This window comes from Amphibalanus amphitrite, unplaced genomic scaffold, assembly GCF_019059575.1.
Source record: "Amphibalanus amphitrite isolate SeventyFive unplaced genomic scaffold, NRLGWU_Aamphi_draft 000185F_arrow, whole genome shotgun sequence".
NCBI classification, from domain to species: Eukaryota; Metazoa; Arthropoda; class Thecostraca; order Balanomorpha; family Balanidae; genus Amphibalanus; species Amphibalanus amphitrite.
This window is the reverse complement of record NW_024881680.1, coordinates 524720-542811: the sequence shown is the minus strand read 5'-3', so window position 1 is coordinate 542811 and position 18092 is coordinate 524720. Positions and strand designations below refer to the sequence as shown.

At 48.9% G+C, this 18092-nt stretch overlaps 3 protein-coding genes across 7 annotated transcripts; 2 read left to right on the top strand and 1 right to left on the bottom strand.

Moving 5' to 3' along the window:
• The first annotated feature begins 6755 nt into the window (after window positions 1–6755).
• Window positions 6756–10419, top strand: LOC122384276 (protein RFT1 homolog). 5 transcript variants are annotated; one of them, XM_043371499.1, is made up of 6 exons: window positions 6756–6912; window positions 7649–7734; window positions 7967–8077; window positions 8551–8808; window positions 9059–9187; window positions 9624–10419. In XM_043371499.1, exons 4-6 carry the CDS (start codon window positions 8786–8788, stop codon window positions 9895–9897), a joined length of 426 nt encoding a protein of 141 aa, XP_043227434.1. In that variant the 5' UTR covers window positions 6756–6912; window positions 7649–7734; window positions 7967–8077; window positions 8551–8785; the 3' UTR covers window positions 9898–10419. The 5 variants fall into 5 exon arrangements, 4 of the variants coding, with proteins under 4 accessions (XP_043227434.1, XP_043227433.1, XP_043227435.1 ...); XM_043371498.1 differs by having other exon boundaries at window positions 6756–6953; XR_006257007.1 differs by lacking the exon at window positions 6756–6912 and adding an exon at window positions 6929–6944 and having other exon boundaries at window positions 7904–8077.
• A 791-nt stretch (window positions 10420–11210) lies between these two features.
• Window positions 11211–14974, top strand: LOC122384274 (insulin-induced gene 1 protein-like). Its single transcript, XM_043371496.1, has 4 exons — window positions 11211–11572; window positions 12106–12276; window positions 13165–13456; window positions 13907–14974. The coding sequence occupies exons 2-4, from the start codon at window positions 12111–12113 to the stop codon at window positions 14040–14042; spliced, it is 594 nt and encodes a 197-aa protein (XP_043227431.1). The 5' UTR covers window positions 11211–11572; window positions 12106–12110; the 3' UTR covers window positions 14043–14974.
• A 154-nt stretch (window positions 14975–15128) lies between these two features.
• LOC122384273 (COP9 signalosome complex subunit 6-like) lies at window positions 15129–18008 on the bottom strand. The gene is made up of 2 exons (XM_043371495.1): window positions 17772–18008; window positions 15129–16963 (listed from the first exon to the last, which is right to left on the bottom strand). The coding sequence occupies exon 2, from the start codon at window positions 16877–16879 to the stop codon at window positions 15887–15889; it is 993 nt and encodes a 330-aa protein (XP_043227430.1). The 5' UTR covers window positions 16880–16963; window positions 17772–18008; the 3' UTR covers window positions 15129–15886.
• Window positions 18009–18092: the final 84 nt, after the last annotated feature.

Here is an 18092-nt window from a genome sequence, read left to right as displayed (position 1 = left end):
CCCTTTCGGTCGACAAGACCATTGCAGAGCCGGAAGGATGATAGGAATTAGGGGGAGACATTGGTCTGGGCAGGCACCCTAGTGAGTCACCGGGGTTGAGCCCGTCCAGAGGACAGGCCACCCAGCCCCAAGGCACTCACTGCACCCGGCTACGGGGTGCGCTCCCTCAGGAGCAGCGGTGCCGCTCCAAGGGAGCAGCCCGCATGAGATAAAGTTGCCTGTCCAGCCCGGAGGGGGGTTGCGGTTTGGAGGAGAAGGATTTCAGTATCCTGAGGATAGAAGCACGGACAGGTGACCGCCTATGACGGGATGGGGACGCTTTTATGGTCGTCGTTGGGAGCTCGGCACTAATGGGGTCTGGGGATGATGTTGAAGGCTTGGCAAATGTTTCATAAAAGATGCTATTTATTTTGCACAACCTATTAAACATTTTTTACGTTTGCTATGAAAATGTTAGGCCCAGTTCCTTCAAGATCAGGCCCACGACTCCACAGCTTACAGCAGGAGCTAGCTAACATGAACAATTAACCCGCGCCGTGTTGGTGGCATGAACTTTCCATCGAGTGCTGGGAGGGGGGGGGGGGGGCGTTTTACGCCCCTCCGTCTAACTCGGCTCCTGGGCCACGTAGCGACACGCGGTAAGCGACAATCGAGAGAGCGTCAAAAATAAGGGGTAAATCTCTCGTTCATTTTAAGGTCAGGGCAAAGATCAGGTCACCAGGGTTCATCAAAGGTCAAATTTTGTTGATTTCCACGATTTCGAACACCCGACGGCTAACTCGGGAACCAATAGAGCTACAGCGCCGCGGAAAAGCGCATTCGATAGCTCTTTTAACGCTTTTTCGCCAACCGTCCTCAAATTTGAACTCAGATCAACGGTTTAGCCCCCAGAGGGCACCGCTCTGATTGACCTCAAATTTGACCTCAGATCAACGGTGTTTTCACCGCTCTAGCACGTCTCTGTCAAAAGTAAAAAAACTGCTGAAGACTTTTTATGTCCTAAAATGACCTCAGGGGCACACACAGGGGTCACAGGTGCCATTTTCCGATTCAGTGTGTCATGTTTACCTATGGACCGATGTTTGAGAGGGTGTAGAACGAAATTCGTCCAAAAGAGGCGCATTTCAATTTTCTCCCATTGACTTATACCTAATGGAGCAGTCGCAAAGCTGACCTGACCTTAGGTCACAGACATAAAAAATCCGAGGTATCCATTTTATACATACTGTTACCCTAAGCAATTACTGAAAGTTTTAAAGTGATCGCTCAGTCGGTGTAGCTACAACGAGCTTTCAATTTTTTTTCTGAGGTAAGGTCACTTGACGTTACCTGGTGACATGACCTTGAATGACGCTATACGCGTCGCGTTGCCGTTTTTGAGATATTCGCGAAAAACCTGAAGGGGAAGGGCGTAAACCCTCCCCCCAGCACGGCGCGGGTGGTCGACATAGCGACTCGGACTGAACAAATGCCTTTAACGTTTCAACGGTTGAATAAGGTGAGAGGATTGAGGTAGGCTTGTATCGGATTTTCTTCTGCTTATCGGTAGTTTAGGTTGAAGTTAATTTCGCGAGCTGTCCATACTCCATAATAATTCAAGAGGGAAAATTCAGGTGCAATCGTTCAGGTCAAAGTAATACCAAACATTCTCAAATTTTGTAGTAAAGAGCCAGTAGTCTACGAATATATTCAAATAACAATTAGAAAAAGAATAAGCGGACCGGTTTCGTCTATCAAAGACTTCTTCAGCGCTTCTCAATAACGTATAAGAAGAAAACTAGCACAGTGACAATCGTTTGAAATAAAATTTGATTCAGTAAGAACTAAGAACTTCATTGTCCGAAAACCGCTGACAGTTGATAGCTCAATGACACTTAGAGCCGTGCATAAGGAGGCGTGAAAACACTCCTCATCTCGTTCTATTACGAGAGGACCATGTCATGGCGTGAGAAAGGTGTTCTCAAAATAAATGACACTGTATGAGTGAATAAATATTCCGCGCCCCCTGGGGCTATTGGCGGACTCTACCACCTGATGGGGTGGTGCAGCCGTTTCGCCCTCCACCTGAGATCTCGGAAAGCTACCGACCGATTTTAAACATTCAAAGAGCGTTTCATGGCCCCACCAGGGAACTATCTTGTTACCAGGTTTCGTTGACCTAGGTGCTGGATGCAACCCATGACGTCACAAGTCAGGTCAAAGTTCGCATTTTTTCACCGATTTAGTCTAAGGAATGCGTTACAGCCGTGGTTACAGTCAGTTAACACATCAAATAAAAGGCATGTTATCGAAAAACATCGATGGAGCGTTGGTTGTCTAATACATATGTTGCCTAAAGAGGTCATTGATGCCAGGTCAGTTCACAGAGGTTAGGTCACTAAGGGTCACAATATGAACCCAACTATGCTAGGGTCGTGTGATACATGTTTTATGGCCAATTTTACATTTAAAATTCAATGGTGTGAGCTAGACGGCCATTGGGGCCAGTTTAGATTATATTCTGGTGGAGGTCAGGTCATGGTCAGGTCAAAGAAGGTCAAATTTCAAAGTTGATATTTTGCATAAAAGGAATATCTATTCGATGCAGCTCATCACAGGAAATCCAATGGTGGCCTATGGCTTGCTTTGTGTGTTCTGTGACGGCTAAAAACTGAATTTGAAAATTTTACGTAATAAATTTTGAGTAGTTTTTTTGCCATAACTTTGCTAAAAATGGAGCTATCGAGTTTAAGTTTGGCATATCTAGAGCAGATAGTTCTATAACATATATTTCAGTTTTAATTTTGAAAGTTGTTGGTATTTTCGGGGTGTTATACTTCTATTGTTTTGATGGTCAAAATCAATTTTTGTTTGGAAATAAGAGTTAGCATTTGGTAGCGCTGTTTATTTTAAATCTTTTTTATCATGAATATTTTTCGTTATCTTCAAAACTGTAAGCGTGACAGCTCTTCCCGCTAAACCTTTTATTGGGTCGAAAATGACAGAACATGGCATCCCTCTGACGTCATTTGTGACTAACCTTTCATAAGAGCTCTGGAAAAAATTGGTCACAAGGTGTAAAAATGATGCCCGGGAGGGGTCTTGAAAGTTTGGTGGCGACATTTGCTATACTTTAGGAGATATCGACTGAAAAGGAGAGATGGGGCCGTTTCGCGCCGCCCTCCCCCTCAACGGGGCTTTCAGTTGCTGCTCTCACAGAACTCTTGGTTATATTACAACGTAGTTGAATTGCAAGTGGCAATATAAGCTCCCTGCCAGCGCCGGAGCAGAGTTTAAACATGCAGGCTGAATTTTAACATTTATTTTTTGAATTTTTAATCCGTTGAGCTTTTTAGAAGTTGTATGAACTGCTCAGCTCCTTTTTTGGTCCATCACAGCGGACTTGTATGTCATTTGTCAACCAAAATCAAATTAAAAACTTTTTATTTTGTCTCGCTACCTCGCCAACTTCTTAACTGGATCGTTTAGTAGCCTTTGATTGGGCACTGCCCACGTTGTCTGTCTAGATTTCGTGTCATAGACACTGTCTATGACACGAGAAGAGGCTGCTGACATCGTTTGTCGCGGTTGGATATTACCAATCCACATCCCAGTGGCTGCTCGATCGCACTTTCCCTGGCCCACCTCTCCCACCAGGCAAGACTTTGCCCGGCACAGCCGTCGCCTCAGTGCCTCGGGCGGTGACCTGTTCAAAGGGGCTCACAATTCGTATGGTGCCGTGGCTCTCAAACCAATACAGAAAGCTGAAACGCAAAGGCTCACTTTCCATATAAGGCGAACGGCTGATTCTGGCGCCGGGGCTTCATTCATGCTAAGGCGCCCAATCACAGCGCCGCATTTCAGTTAGTGTCGGGCGCAAAAGCTACTATGCTCCGCCCCTCCATCACGTGACCCTGCCCTCACGTGGCCTCAGTCACGTGGTGTTTCCACTTCTTGGCGCATGGCGGCGCTAGTCTCGCAGGGGCGGTGGTAGCTTGCTCCCCCGCCGTCCGGGGGTGATGGGTAGCAAGTGCTGGTGACTGTACGTCCTCTTTTGACCTGTTAACACATGTCATTCAGCCATTGAACCGTACCTTCAAGGATAATTCGTTCACCATGCGCTGTGTGCATGCGTATGTACTTCGGAAACACACGAACACTCAATTACAGCGAACACGAACACAGGCAGTCCAAGATCAATTCAGCCAACACTCCATTAACCACGCAGCCCTACAGGCACGTTTGCCTATATCTTTATGCTTCAATGCAGCAAACAGCCTCACAGACACGTTCGCCTAAACTACAACATAGCACAAAGCCGCACCACGAAACGGCTGTCATAAGCCAGGTTTGATCGCTGTCGGCTTTGCACAATGTATTGTACGTACAGCCCACCGCTAAAGTAATGTAGGGTTTTACCAATCTCAACGGTTGGCTTTGACTGGCGATTGTTCAATGCGGAGTGATCGAAAAGAAGATATCAGTAGCTAAAGTTGCAGCTACAAGGGTGACGATACATATAAGCTACATTCAAAGTTTCATTGTAGTCTGGTAAATCGTTCCTAAGCTTCAGAAGCAGAACATACCCATGACTGAAACCCCACATTACTTCTGCTGTGGACTGTACATGTACGGTGGTCCAGGGTATATTGTATTAAGCCACTGCACTGGTTATTTAACTGTCGCTTAGCATTTGGTTAGAACGGACGTAAGTGAGCTCAATATTTCATTTTCTAAGTTCATCCTGTATTTATGCATAGGCAAGACTACTTTACTGAAATATTTATACAGGGTATATGATTGCAGCAGGACACTACTAGATTATACCTACTGTTAATGGATTGTCTATAGGTGACTGACATGCACCATCAGTCGTGCCGTGCGGCCCTTTTCGCTATCAATCGAGTATTCTTGAATTAACCCTTGCCCGGCGAGGAGGGGGGGGGGGGGTAATCACCCCCCCCCTCCCAAGGATTTCGCAAATAACGTATAAACTGCGGACACCCTCTGGGGCAACCACCTTTTGGCACATATTCTGAAAATTTCAGGTCTCAGTCTCTTCAGGTCAGGTCACCAGGTCTTAACCCTCGCCCCGCTGGGGGGGGGGGGCAATTTGCCCCCCCTGTGGTTTTTCCTGAATAACAAGAAAACGGCGGCGGGCAGCGCCGCCAAATACTCAGTACCTTCACGGGCATCAATTTGACACCTTCACACAAAATTTCAAGTCTAAGATCACCTTAGGTCAGGAGTTATTGAGGTCAAGCTGAGTTCATGTTCGAGCAAAAATGAGCAAAAAACATGAAATCTTGAAACCTTCACAAAAGCTACAGTTATCAAGCAATTTCAAAGTTCTTTATATGGTCATGTAAACAAAAGGCAGCGCTACAAAACTGCTATCTCGGATTTTCATAATTCTAGGATTTTGACCCCAAAATTCAAAAAATTGATTTTTTAAACGCAAAAAAAAAAACAAAAAAAAAAACCGAAAATAGAAAACCGGAATATATGTGATAGTCCCTACCCTTTTCTATCTATATACCAAATTTTAGATCGATACCTCCTTTTTGGCCAAGTTATAGCAAAAAAAAGCTCAAAACTGATGACGTCAAATTTTTGAACTCAATTTTTGGCGATTCTAGACCACGTAGCGCAAAACAAAAACCACCAATGAACTCCCCCCGTGACGAGCTGCATCGAATCGATACCCATTTTATGCAAAAATATCAACTTTGAAATTTGACCTAATTTGGCCTGACCTTGACCTGACATTCACCAGAACATAATCTAACCTGACCCCAAAGGCTGCCTAACCCATATAATCGTATTTGGCATATAAAATGGACCGTAAAATATGCATCACATGATATTTTCATATTGTGACCCTCAATGACCTGACCCACCTCTGTGACCTGACCTGGTACCAGTGACCTCAAATAGCAGAATATGTGTTTGAAGAACATTTCCCCACCGATGCTTTTCAATGTTTAGTAGTCTGTTTTGTTGGAAGGCAACAATAACGTAAATAACAGCTTGAGCAACTGAATCATGAATGAATGAATGAATGAATGACTGGAGGATGAATGAATGAATGAATGAATGAAATGAATGAAATGAAATGAATGAATGAATGAATAAATGTATGAATGAATGAATGAATGTATGAGTGAATGTATGAATGAATGAATGAATATATGAGTGAATGTATGAATGAATGAATGAATGAATGAATGAATGAATGAATGAATGAATGAATGAATGAATGAATGAATGAATGAATGAATGAATGAATGAATGAGAAAACAGGACGAATGCGATTACACGTAAACAAAGCATGACCTACAACGTTTTTACAGAAACATTCGTCGCCAGAACAACAAAGAGCGTCATCGGCCCGTTAGGAGACAAAAAAAAAAAAATGAAACGTTTATGTAAGTTTCTGCTTTCTGGGCCACTGCGGCTCTTCAAAGGCACCGAACGGTGCGCCACAGTACACCCGTGCCGGAAGAGGAAATGGTATACATCGGTGTCGGACAATCGACAGCCGGCGCCGCGAACCTGTCGCCGGCGCGGCCGATGGGGCCTGGGGTCGCCTTTGCACCCGACAGCACCGGTCGTGCACCGACGCTCGGCCGACCCCGAACGACGCGTGACGTAGGCGCCAGCTCGGCCGCCGATTGGTCGACGGCCAGTCATTCGAGTATCAGCTGGTGGGAGGCCTTGTGGCGGCCCCGCAGGCGTATATATCTTTCCCGAGCGAAAAAAACAAACATTCCAGTTTTTTGGCGCTTTTGTTTCAATTATGGTGGTTCTGTTCGAAGGCTCATACAGATGGTGTTTGCGCAAAATTTCTAACGGAAAATCACCGACTATTTAGTGTCGACAGCTGCATATTAACTTTTTGAACACGCCTCCATCACTGCTTGTTTATTGGCTGTCCGTGGTATTGGGATTTGGGCTGTGTTGCTGTATATACCGTGTGTTGCTGGGTGATTGTGATAATATTCTGATGATTAACCTTTTTATTCAGCGGTAGAGACCCACAAGTTGACTCCATTATAAATATTGTCTCTTTATCATGAAACAGACTCAGAAACCTTGGCATGAATGCTCTCAGGCTCTCAAGAGAATGTTGAAATTCAGGTCTCAAAAGATTAAAATTACAATAATGAAATGTTTCACCTACCTTCCAAGCCATAAACACTCATATTGGTACTGGATGGAACTTAAAATAAAAAAGAGGGGTGGATAATTAGGGGTTTGTAGCACCCCCTGGGATTTTCCACCAATGAAGTAGGTACCTATATGCTGCAGAGACCAGGGCCCTGTTTCACCGTTGATAGCAGCATGCTACTATCAAATTGCGCGAGCTGACGTAATGTGATGAGGTCACACTTATGACGTTTCGTGTAATCTGTGAGCTGCGTTTGGAACAGAGTTGCTGTTTCGTTGAATGCGATGTGTTTGATCGCACGACCGTGAAGCTGTTGGCAGCAATGTTTGATGACATCACACAGATTGACGGCGTCATGGTTTGCTGATGTTTCCGTGGAAACCCAATTTGACACGTGTGATAGCAGCGTGCTGCCATCACCGGTGAAACAGGGCCCATAATAGCATGGTCTGTGTTGCACATATTGATGCTGAAGCTATACCTACAAATGTCTTTCAGATAACCTACTGAGTGTTCACATTCATCACAAATGCAGTCATTCTCCGGTATATTACATCTGATGTGCTGGGCATCATCAATGTCAGGTATGCACCCTTTACTTTTTTCCTATCATGCATCAGTGATGCATCCAATGTCTGAGTTCCTAAGTAGAACATATGCTATTTTCTCACCAGAACTGTAGTGTGTACTCCATAAGAAAAATGCTAATTTTGCTGAATTTTGCTCTGAATTTGCTGAAAAATGCTGAAGCAGTTGCTGACGGAGGGCGAGCGCTACCTGATGACCGCCTTCCACCTGCTCGACTTCTCCGAGCAGGGCCTGTACGACGTGGTGGCCAACCTGGGCAGCCTGGCGGCCCGCTTCCTCTTTCAGCCAGTCGAGAAGAACGCCTACGTCTACTTCTCGCGCACAGTGGAACGGGGAAAGGTAGGTGGCAACGTGGCTGATTGTGTGGTAGGAGGTGATTGATGTTAGTTTTTTTTGTGTTTTTTTTTTACTGAGGAGTAGTGGCATTTGGTGAAAATATCAGTAACGTTGACCACAGTGTGTCGATGCCCGGTAAGGCGCCGAAAAAGCTGTAAGCACACACTCCTCTGATATTAGCCAATTATACTCGTAGCTACTCTTCATCTCCGCTATAAGTCCTTACTGCCAGTCGTTGTGATCTTCATCTTGGTGTCTTTTTTGTCATTCGGTTTGTTTTATTGCCCAGCTTCTATCCTTCTGGCCATCTCTCCCCTTCTCGCCAGTCACTGGAAGGGGACAGTTTGGCACCTCTCCTCCAGCCGGTGCCTGACAGCTCCCTCCCCCTCCAGCCGGTGTCTGCGGTGGCGGGCCGGGCCGGGTGCTACACGACCTACTCCGCGCTATGAGTCTGACCCTACCCCCTCTCCCTGCAGCCGGTGTCTGCCGCGGCGGGCCGGGTTCTGCACGACCTGCTGCGCGCCATGAGCCTGCTCGGTCTGGTTGCCGTCACGTTCGGCTGGAGCTACCCCCCCCCCCCCCCTGCTGCTGCGGCTGTACGGCGGCGCCCTGCTGGCCGCCGGTCCGGCCGTCAGTTTGCTGCGCGCCCAGTGCGCCTACGTGCTCCTACTGGCGGTGAACGGAGTGCTGGAGTGCTACACGTTCGCGGTGATGCGCCAGGAACAGATCAATGGGTAAGTGCCGTGGAGGGTTTATGGAAAGCAGTCGGGAAATGGTCGGTGGCTTAGTAAGGAGTGAGGTAAATTAGTCGGTAGAGGCTGAGCGGATTAGGAAATGACGTTCTCATGTTGGTTTTTGTTGTTAGACTGCCTTTTGCGGCTAAAGGCGAAGTAGAAAGGCTGGCCAGTTGTGTCGATAAAGTGAAGCTAGGAACGCTACTATCGGGCGCTTTGACAGGTGTTGTGGCGTTTTCCGGTGTTTCAGGTATAACCGGAAGATGGTGCTGCTATCTGTGATATTCGTCATCTCGACAGGGATCTTTACTAGGCTATTCGGCGGGGTTGGATTTATCCTCGCCAACTGCGTCAATATGCTGACCAGGATATACGTTTGGTGAGTTTTTGTGTTTTTGAATAGATTTGATTTGTCCTAATTGGTCTAATTATTTACATCATTATCCAATCTGTCATGGATAGTCAATATCACGCTTTATCGCCGATCTCGATATACTTGGATCTCGTTACTTCACCCGTCCACGACTGATACGAATGTCTGCTGTCCCCAATAGTGTCCTGCACCCCTCTCAATTGTCATCCCGTCCCCTCCCCGTATGCTGCTGGTTCCCGATACAGTGCCCCGTGCCACTCTCAACCATCATGTCTTCGTCCCATTTTCTGCTGCTGCTGCCCGCTCGCCCCGTCCAGTGTGTTGCTGGCGCTTGATGCAGTGTCCCGTACCCCTTTCACCCTGTCCCCACCCCGTGTGTCGCTGATGCCCGATACAGTGTCCCGTACCTCTCTCACCCTGTCCCCGCCCCGTGTGTCGCCAGTTACCGGTTCGTGGCCGGTCTGCCGCTGGAGCCGGCGGTGTCCGTGCCGCCGCTACTCGGTCTCCGCCCGCCGCCCGCCGTGGCTGCCGCGCTGGTGACCGCCGGCCTGCTGGCAGCCGGCTCCGAGAGCTGGCTGTACCCCAGCTCCGCCGCCGCCCATGTGGCTGTGGGCGCGCTCTGTGGGGCCGCCGTGGTGGCCGCGGCGGTGTACAGCGAGCTCCGCCTCCTCCAGGCGGTCAGGGAGCGGGTCGGGGATAAACTGAAGCGCAGCTAGCGGGGAGTGCTACTCACATGGTCATGCAGGGAATAGGTTTGTTTTGTTGTGATATTTATGTGCATTTTGGGTTGAATATACACCGTGCCTGTAAGTAGAGTGGATGTATCAATTTTAAGACTAGTGCGACTGCAGGGGGCGTTGTGGCTATCGCCCATTTGAGAGCTGGACAGTGCTTGAAAGCAACTTCCTACCCATGAATTTTGGCATTCAGATCCTAATTATAGCCATCTGTGATGAACGATGCAGGGGATGCAGAAAATCGATGCAGAAAATCGTGGCCGGTTAGCGTCTGGTGGGGCTTGTAGGCTAATGATGGGCACGACCAGGTGCTGTATGCTATATGTGGTGACAGCAGCGTTCCTGAGCGTCAGGTGTATCTCTTGCTCTGAAGTCCAGAAGTCCTTATCGTTCTTGTGCATTCACTTTGTCAGTGCCTGATGTCAGTGTCAGTGTTTGTCAGTGTTTCATTCTGTAGCAGACATGCAGTCATATTTGGTTAAATAGAACCTTGCAGTCTGAGGCAGTCTTTTCATTACAGTACCTCATTACAGCGTCTCATTCATTACAGTTCAATATTTAGAAATGCAAGACATTGGGGCCGATCGGGCATAGAAATACAAAACAACAGTATACGCTCGCTGGCTATTATTCTGAGACTCAGCATTGAACCTGCCATCACTACAATACAGGAGGCGACAGGTGTAGAGGTGATGTCATAGGTACTCATTTATCAAGTTCAAGTTCTGCTGACTTGACCCACAAGTTGACTCCATTATAAATATTGTCTCTTTATCATGAAACAGACTCAGAAACCTTGGCATGAATGCTCTCAGGCTCTCAAGAGAATGTTGAAATTCATGTCTCAAAAGATTAAAATTACAATAATGAAATGTTTCACCTACCTTCCATTGCCATAAACACTCATACTGGTACTGGATGGAACTTAAAATAAAAAAACAGGGGTGGATAATTAGGGGTTTGTAGCACCCCCTGGGATTTTTAGAATTATCTACCGCTGAATAAAAAGGTTAATCATCAAAATATTATCACAATCACCCAGCAAAACACACGGTATATACACTATACAGCAACACAGCCCAATACAACAGACAGCCAATAAACAAGCAGTGATGGAGGCGTGTTCAAAAAGGTAATATGCAGCTGTCGACACTAAATAGTCGGTGATTTCCCGTAAGAAATTTTGCGCAAACACCATCTGTATGAGCCTTCGAACAGAACCACCACAATTGAAACAAAAGCGCCAAAAAACTGGAATGTTTGTTTTTTTCGCTCGGGAAAGATATATACGCGCCCCGCAGCCGCCAGCCTTGGTCGGCGTGGCGCGAGGGTGGGCGGGGGAACGCCCGATGGGGACGGAGGGGAGGGGGAGCTGCGACAACGGCCGCCGGCCGCGAGGCTGCTGAGTTCGTTAGCAGTGCGGTTTAGAGTTTGGTTGGAGTGGGAGCGGAGTTTGTGTCGCCAGTGAAGCTCGGGAGCCGAGTGGGCAAAAGTCTTCATCGATCGGTGGGCTGTCTGGATCGTATAGGTGTGGATCGCCGGACCTGGCACCTTCGACCCAAGCTCATCCAGATCCAGTCGGCCGGGGGCGGGCCAGAGAGCTGCTCTGGTAGCTGGAATACCTGCAGATAGGACGACGAATTAAGAAAAAAAGGTAAGTAACAAGGCCGTCCGCGTAATGATCGGTTTCATCCATACCTACACTCCCAGACCAGTCGTGAGACGGGACCAGTCGTTTCACGCGCTTCACATTGTACGGTTATAGTTGTTACAATCTCCTAGCCCTTACCGCTGTCTTTACCATTTTACCCCGTCATGTTATCTGGCCTGAAGTCGTCTGTCTCGCCATCACGTCTGTTTGCTAATTTGTTCCTGTCATTATGCCACTTAGAGCCAGATGGTGTAGTGGTGAAACGGACAAATGTGACCTCTGCGTCCGGCTTTGTCGCGCTTTGCCCTGCATGACCTGTTCAAAGGTCACCAAGAATCAATAATGTTTGGCGTCGTGTGACGTGTGACCGCGTTTAGCCATAGTTAGGTACTTCTGATTCTGGTGCCCCGTTTAGGAAAGATCATGTCACAGTTCTAACTTTGTGTGGCATGTCTGAGGTCCTGTCTCACAGTACACTGTGTGTCCGTTGTCTCTGAGGTCAGCCGCTCTTTCTGACGCTCTGTGACCTGTTCCAGCGGCCATGTCGGACCTGTGGCGCGGCTCGGTGCTCTTCTCGTGGGGCTGTGTGGCCACGGCCGTCCTGCGGCTGATGCGCGCCTCCTGGCACGCCCGCGAGGAGCCGCTCGACTGGGCGGCGCTACTCCGCTGGAGTCTGCTGGTCGCACCGCTCGCCGGCGTCGCTGCCAGTACGTGACTCTCTCTCTCCCCCTCTCTCTCTCTCTCTCGACGTCTCCCCTCGCTTTCTACCTCTTTTCTCACTGTCGCTTTCAGTGGTTCTCACACACATGCGGCTCGAACGTTCCGGCCTACTCTCTCTCCCTCAAACTCTGTCTGTTTCGACGCTCACCCTCTTCTATGCTTTCACCAGCCGCCGTCGCCCGCCGTTTCACTGCTCCACGCTTGTGGTTCCTGACACCGCCTCTGCTATACCTACTGTGCAGTACCCACCCCGGTGCATTGTATACAATCCATATCTCAGAGGCGCCACTGCACGTGCTAATCCCCGGCAGGACACGTGAGGAGGCCCCCTCCCCCGGGGGGGGGGGGGTACAACGGACGGGTGACGTCACCACTTGAACCGGCGCCACTCACGAGCCTTGTGTCCAAACAATGTCTGAGACCGAGGTGGCGTAGTCGAGCGATCAAGGGCCACTGCTGCGTCATGTTAGGCATTCATGAATTGGCGAGTTTTTATCTCTCTGAAGCGGCGCATGTTGTCGTTTTTTTTTTTGTCGCAGAGGCGAATCGAGGGCGACCAGTTCGGAGAAACCCTAACAATCAACCGTGCGCGACTAGAAAATCAATGAGGATTTACAGGATTGAGCCTTGACCTTTGAGACTTTGTGTGGTGGTACTGCTACAGTTATAATAACTTGAACGTGTTAGACGACTGTTTTCAACATCGGTAGACGAGCCGAGTAAAGAGTGCGTCACGAAATGTTTGGTCGGGTCCCGTTCGCCTGGCACGTCAATCTGTGAGAATGGCGATGGAGACGATGCACAGTGCATACACCTCGTGATCGTTAAGTGGCCACGTTCGTCAGCTCAGACTCTTCCCTCCTTTTTCCTTTCAGTTATCGTCGGCCTGGCGTACCCGCTGTTCGACCGGTGGCTCAACTCCCAGCCGGCGTCGGGCCGCGACTGGGCCTCCGTCACGCGCTGTCTGGCCCTCTTCGTCGGCATCAACCACGCCAACAGCCGGTTCCACTTTGCCACGGACGCCGAGCTGGCTTGGACGCTGGCGCTGCTCAGCCTGGCGCTCTGGTGGACGTTCGACCGCACCACGTGCGGCTTTGTGATCGCCTCGCTGGCGGCCGCCGTGGCGCACGTGGTCGCCTACTATCTGGTGCTGCGAATCGTCTTTAGGTGAGCCGACACTCTTTTATAACACTTGCCCTGATAATTGGTACTTTTTGCGTGCTGATACTCGTACTACACTTAACCATGCATTCATCTAAGTAAAGATCACATATTTCACGCTATACCAAGGGAAAATTACTCTGCAGCCAGTCCATACGCTTGCAGCCTGTCCGTTGTGACGCGAGATGTGTTTATTGCTCTTGCAAGCTCAAACGATTTTCTGCAAGAGTCACGGGTAACAGGTGGCATGCGACACAGATTCAAGGTTCAGAACGCAGAATAAGTGTTGTTTTTGTGATCCTGCTCTATAGCAGGTACCCTATATGAGACAGCTGACAGCTACAATAGAGACAGCTGACCCATCCCCCCAAAACGGACGACCGTCCCCATCAGTTAGCTGCCATCTCTGAACGCCGCCCGTTTTAACTCAATCCCCGTTCTCCGTGTGACACGCAGTGGGACGTCACTGGAGCTGTCGCGACTGAAAGCGTGGTTCCCGTTTGTCGCCTTCTCTGCCGGTATCACCATCGGCAGCGTGGGAAGACAGCTGGCCGAACCTCCCCAGCAGCGGGAGAAACTCCACAAGGACTGAAGGAGCTGAACCTTCAGCAACCGGACGACGTCGCGGATCTTTCAGAGACAGGACGAAACGTCAGAACGAGCCAGTACCTACCCATTTGTGCGATATATGCGGTTGTGACAAACTAATCGATGTTTTGTTAAGATGGCCGACGCTTGTAACTAGCTTCACGATGATGTGAGACGCCTTCACGAAGGGCGAATGTTTGATCTAATGGTAAGACGGAGTCGAGACCCCTCGTGCGCGAGTTGACGCACACTGTCGTGAAGGTGCCGCGCAACAACAGGGTAGGACCATCACTAGATGGTCTGCTAGTGACCTGTGCAATCCTTGTGTGGGGGCTGCAGGACCATCAGCACTGGCTGATGTGTCATAGCCTGCCATGTGTGTCTCAAACCTGCGCCGATCTCGACGGACGACGACGAGTTGGGCGCAGGATAACCGGCGCTATAGACTGCTGTGATAGTTGGTGGGCGATGTTGCTCAGACTCTGGCTCTCCTGTTGAGAAGGGGGGAGGGGGAGGGGACGACCTGCCGCGTGCTGAGACCCATTCTTGATGCCCATGTCGTTCTAGATCGGGGAGGTATGGGTGTGTTTTTATACCTCATTTTGTTTGTATCGTTTTGTCAACTGCCAGGGGCTAAGGCCATTTGCCGGCCACAATGTCGTCGATATTAGTTGTGTGCGGTGTTTGTCGTTTTACTTTGGAGGATCGTCTGTGTCGCATCATTGCCCGTCGGACGTCCAGCAACCCAAGGTGCCTGGGTGCTGGGCGGTTACGTGCCGCGCCGGCTCGCGCTGCGCCTGGGAGCCGCGCATATGGTGGAGAGATGGAAACCCCGGCCAGTGGACACGCCGTAACGTGTGGTTGCCAGAAAGTGCTGTGCTCGCTAGGTGGCGGGTAATAAGGTAGTCGTGGGACTCAATATATGACCGAATATGCCGCAGTGTTTGAGGTCAGAATCCAGTGTTCCATGGAAATGTTTTCAAAAAGACACCTCAAAGTACCATTGCCTACAATTTTCATTCTTGAAATCATACAAATCATACAAACATGAAACATCATGACTGCTTCCTCAAGGTCAAGAATATCAGGATTCATGAATTCAAAAAGTGTATTTCAGCATGGAGTTCAAATAATCAAAATCAGGGCCGCATGAATCATTTGAAAGGACAACAGCCCACCCGTGGGAGCAAAGATGCTTGGGTTCAATGAAGGAAAACTGCCTATTTTACAGGATCAGCGACTATAATTTACTTTTCCATTTATAAGACGGAAGGCAATTTTCAAATATTGGTGGATGTAAACACAAACACAGCACATTCTATCATATACACCTAGCCTCCAGACCAGTACAAAAATAACACCAAACAAAGACATAAAAGGTCAGCATCCCCGCACTTCTTGCTCAACCCATGTCATATGGGACGCTTTTACACATAACAGCGTTACTGAGGCAGATTCGACAATAACCTTGACATCAGAGCTTGACATCGCCACCAGTCGAATGCGTCAGGAACTGCCAACACTGTCCTATAAACGCATGATATCCTTAAACAGTCCTGTTTTCGTACAGCCACAGCACAGTCGTAGCGTAGCGAACGGCAGTTCCCAGGTCTATTAGACGGTCAAAGTTGGTTTGCTGCTTAGCGGCATCAGTGAACACACCATAGAGTTCACCCAACTCATGGGTCACAGGTTACTGTACAGTGTACAGTCCAGCTCTCTCACTGCCAATGTACGTACCATCGACCTGACGCTACCGCTCACCCGCGGGCAGACCCCACCTCGCTGGATGGAACCCGGCACTGCGCCCAGCACTTGTCAAACGGTTCAGTCCTACAGCACAGAATCTCAGTAGTACATGCCGCGCATACGTCGCCCGATGCTCTGCTTGTCATAGAGCGTGTTGAACTTGTTCATGTACTGCATGGTTCGGTAGCAGACCTTGGTGAGCGCTCCCAGGTACGTCATGAGCGTGACGTCGTTCATCTGGGTGAAGAGATCCTGCACCACGGGCGCCGACTGCAGCACCGGCAGCCGGTGGCTGATGCTGTACGCCTCGCGAAGGATGTCGTAGTTGACCGGCACCTCGCCCGCCTGCATCGCCTCGATGTAGCGCACGATGAGGCGCACACGACTGCGCAGCATCTGCAGCGCAAAGTGCTGCGGCACCAGGCTCTCAGCCACCTTGGACTTGTCGTCCGTCTCTCCGGCGGAGACGCGCGCCACGTGGTCCACACCGATACGCTCGGCCTCCTCGGTGGCGAGGGTGTAGCCGGTCTCGAGCAGCAGCATCTGTGCCTCGCCGTCCACCAGGTCCATCACCGACTCGAGCACCGTGATGGGCAGCTCGCTGCTGATGGACTGCGGGTTCAGCTTCAGCAGCAGCGCGCTCTCGTTCAGCTGGCAGATCTGCTTGTGCACGCTGATGTCCGAGGCGTTGGGTGCGCCGCCGGTCGTGTACCAGCCCAGCATGTCCATGTGCTCGAACACCTGCTTGAACTGCGACTCCTTCAGCTTGTAGTACTCGACATCGATGACGATCTGACCGTCCACCTCGTCAAACACTAGCTCGTACGAGTTCATGATCTCGACGTTGCGTCCCTTCTGCTGTCCGATGATGGCGCCGAGCACCTGGCGCGGCGAGTCCTCCTGTGCGCGGATGCGCGTCCAGTGCTCGGAGATGTTGAGGATGACCAGCGGGTGCAGCTGAACGGTGACGCTGGCGCTGCCCGTGGCCATCACCCCGCTGATGGCGCTGCTGGAGGGGCCCGGCGCCGCCTCCGCCGCCGCCGAGCCCGCGCCGGAGGTCGACGGGCCGGCCTCCACCTCCATCGAGGTCATCCTTGCCGCTCGGGTGTGTGCGATTCTCCGAAGGGATGTACTCAATTCTGAGCAGAGCTGGATCAGTTCGTCTCCGAATGGTGCCTGAGGGTCCAAAAGAACTGTTTTCTGAATTTCTACTGGTAGTATCCTTAAAATAACAATTGTAGGTAGTAGGTACCAACTTGGCACATACATGATACAATACTGCTGTTTTCTGGCCTAAGGTTTCAAAATATGCCTTGTAGGTATGCTTTGATTTGACAGACATAACACAGACCATACTTATTTAAAAATGATAGGTTTGCATTACCTACCTATCATTATTCCATGTAACACAAGTTAAATATATTTATTTAATGTAATTAAATTAAATCTTTAAACAATTTTCTTTCAAAACACCGATCCATTTATGGAATGGCCAGCTGATTTTGATGCCCAGAAACTGCAGAAAAGCCATTTTCCTATCACCATTTTTGAGTGAATTTGCTGAATTTAATCCAATCACGATAATTCCTAGCGGAAAATTGAAGCCTTTTCTCTCCAGTCTTCGATAAGTGGACGCGATTGGAGATACTGCAAGTACCGGCACATTATACTGTTTATCACCTGCAGTAGCGAGGGCTGCATTTATGCTCACATATGGTCATCAAAAGTCTATTCATTTACCGATCAATTTTTGGATCTTTGCTTCGTAGTTTCCCTAACTGAACTCCGTGAAACATAAGACAGAACTTATTTGCAACAGAAAATGCAGCAAAATGAAAAGGTGCACAACAGACCTTGCACTACAATATAAAACTCGAATCTTAATTTTGTAAGTGAACTAGATTGAGACACTTAAGTTAACACATCAACATAGCCCATAGTTACAAAATTGATATAAAATTGAAATGAAAAGAATGATACTTACCGGGAAAGGCTTGACCGGCTTGACTATTGTTTGCTAAGTTTCTAGCAGACAACCTTCCAAATAAAATTCAACAGGTTATTCACGTTTCGACAGCGTGATAGCTGATGATACACTAACCGAAAATTGGATAAATATTACCTAATTTGAATGATAACATTCACCAAGCGAAGCACTCAAGAAGCACTTGCTGCGCCACAAACGAAACTATTTGTCGACAATTATATATGGTAGCTCTTCAGAAGCTTGATATGGTAGCAGCTGGGTAGCGGATTTTTTGAAGGAAGTCCTTCAGCTTCTTTCCTCTACCGTATGTTCAATATT

Bases quoted from the DNA above. Each gene is read 5' to 3' on its own strand.
- LOC122384276 (XM_043371499.1), top strand. From the start codon at position 8,786: ATGCGCCAGGAACAGATCAATGG. The intron at 8,809-9,058 runs GTAAGTGCCGTG...CCGGTGTTTCAG, and splicing joins CGCCAGGAACAGATCAATGG to GTATAACCGGAAGATGGTGC. The intron at 9,188-9,623 runs GTGAGTTTTTGT...GTGTGTCGCCAG, and splicing joins CTGACCAGGATATACGTTTG to TTACCGGTTCGTGGCCGGTC.
- LOC122384274 (XM_043371496.1), top strand. From the start codon at position 12,111: ATGTCGGACCTGTGGCGCGGCTCGGTGCTCTTCTCGTGGGGCTGTGTG. The intron at 12,277-13,164 runs GTACGTGACTCT...TTTTCCTTTCAG, and splicing joins GCTCGCCGGCGTCGCTGCCA to TTATCGTCGGCCTGGCGTAC. The intron at 13,457-13,906 runs GTGAGCCGACAC...TGTGACACGCAG, and splicing joins GTGCTGCGAATCGTCTTTAG to TGGGACGTCACTGGAGCTGT.
- LOC122384273 (XM_043371495.1), bottom strand. From the start codon at position 16,879: ATGACCTCGATGGAGGTGGAGGCCGGCCCGTCGACCTCCGGCGCGGGC.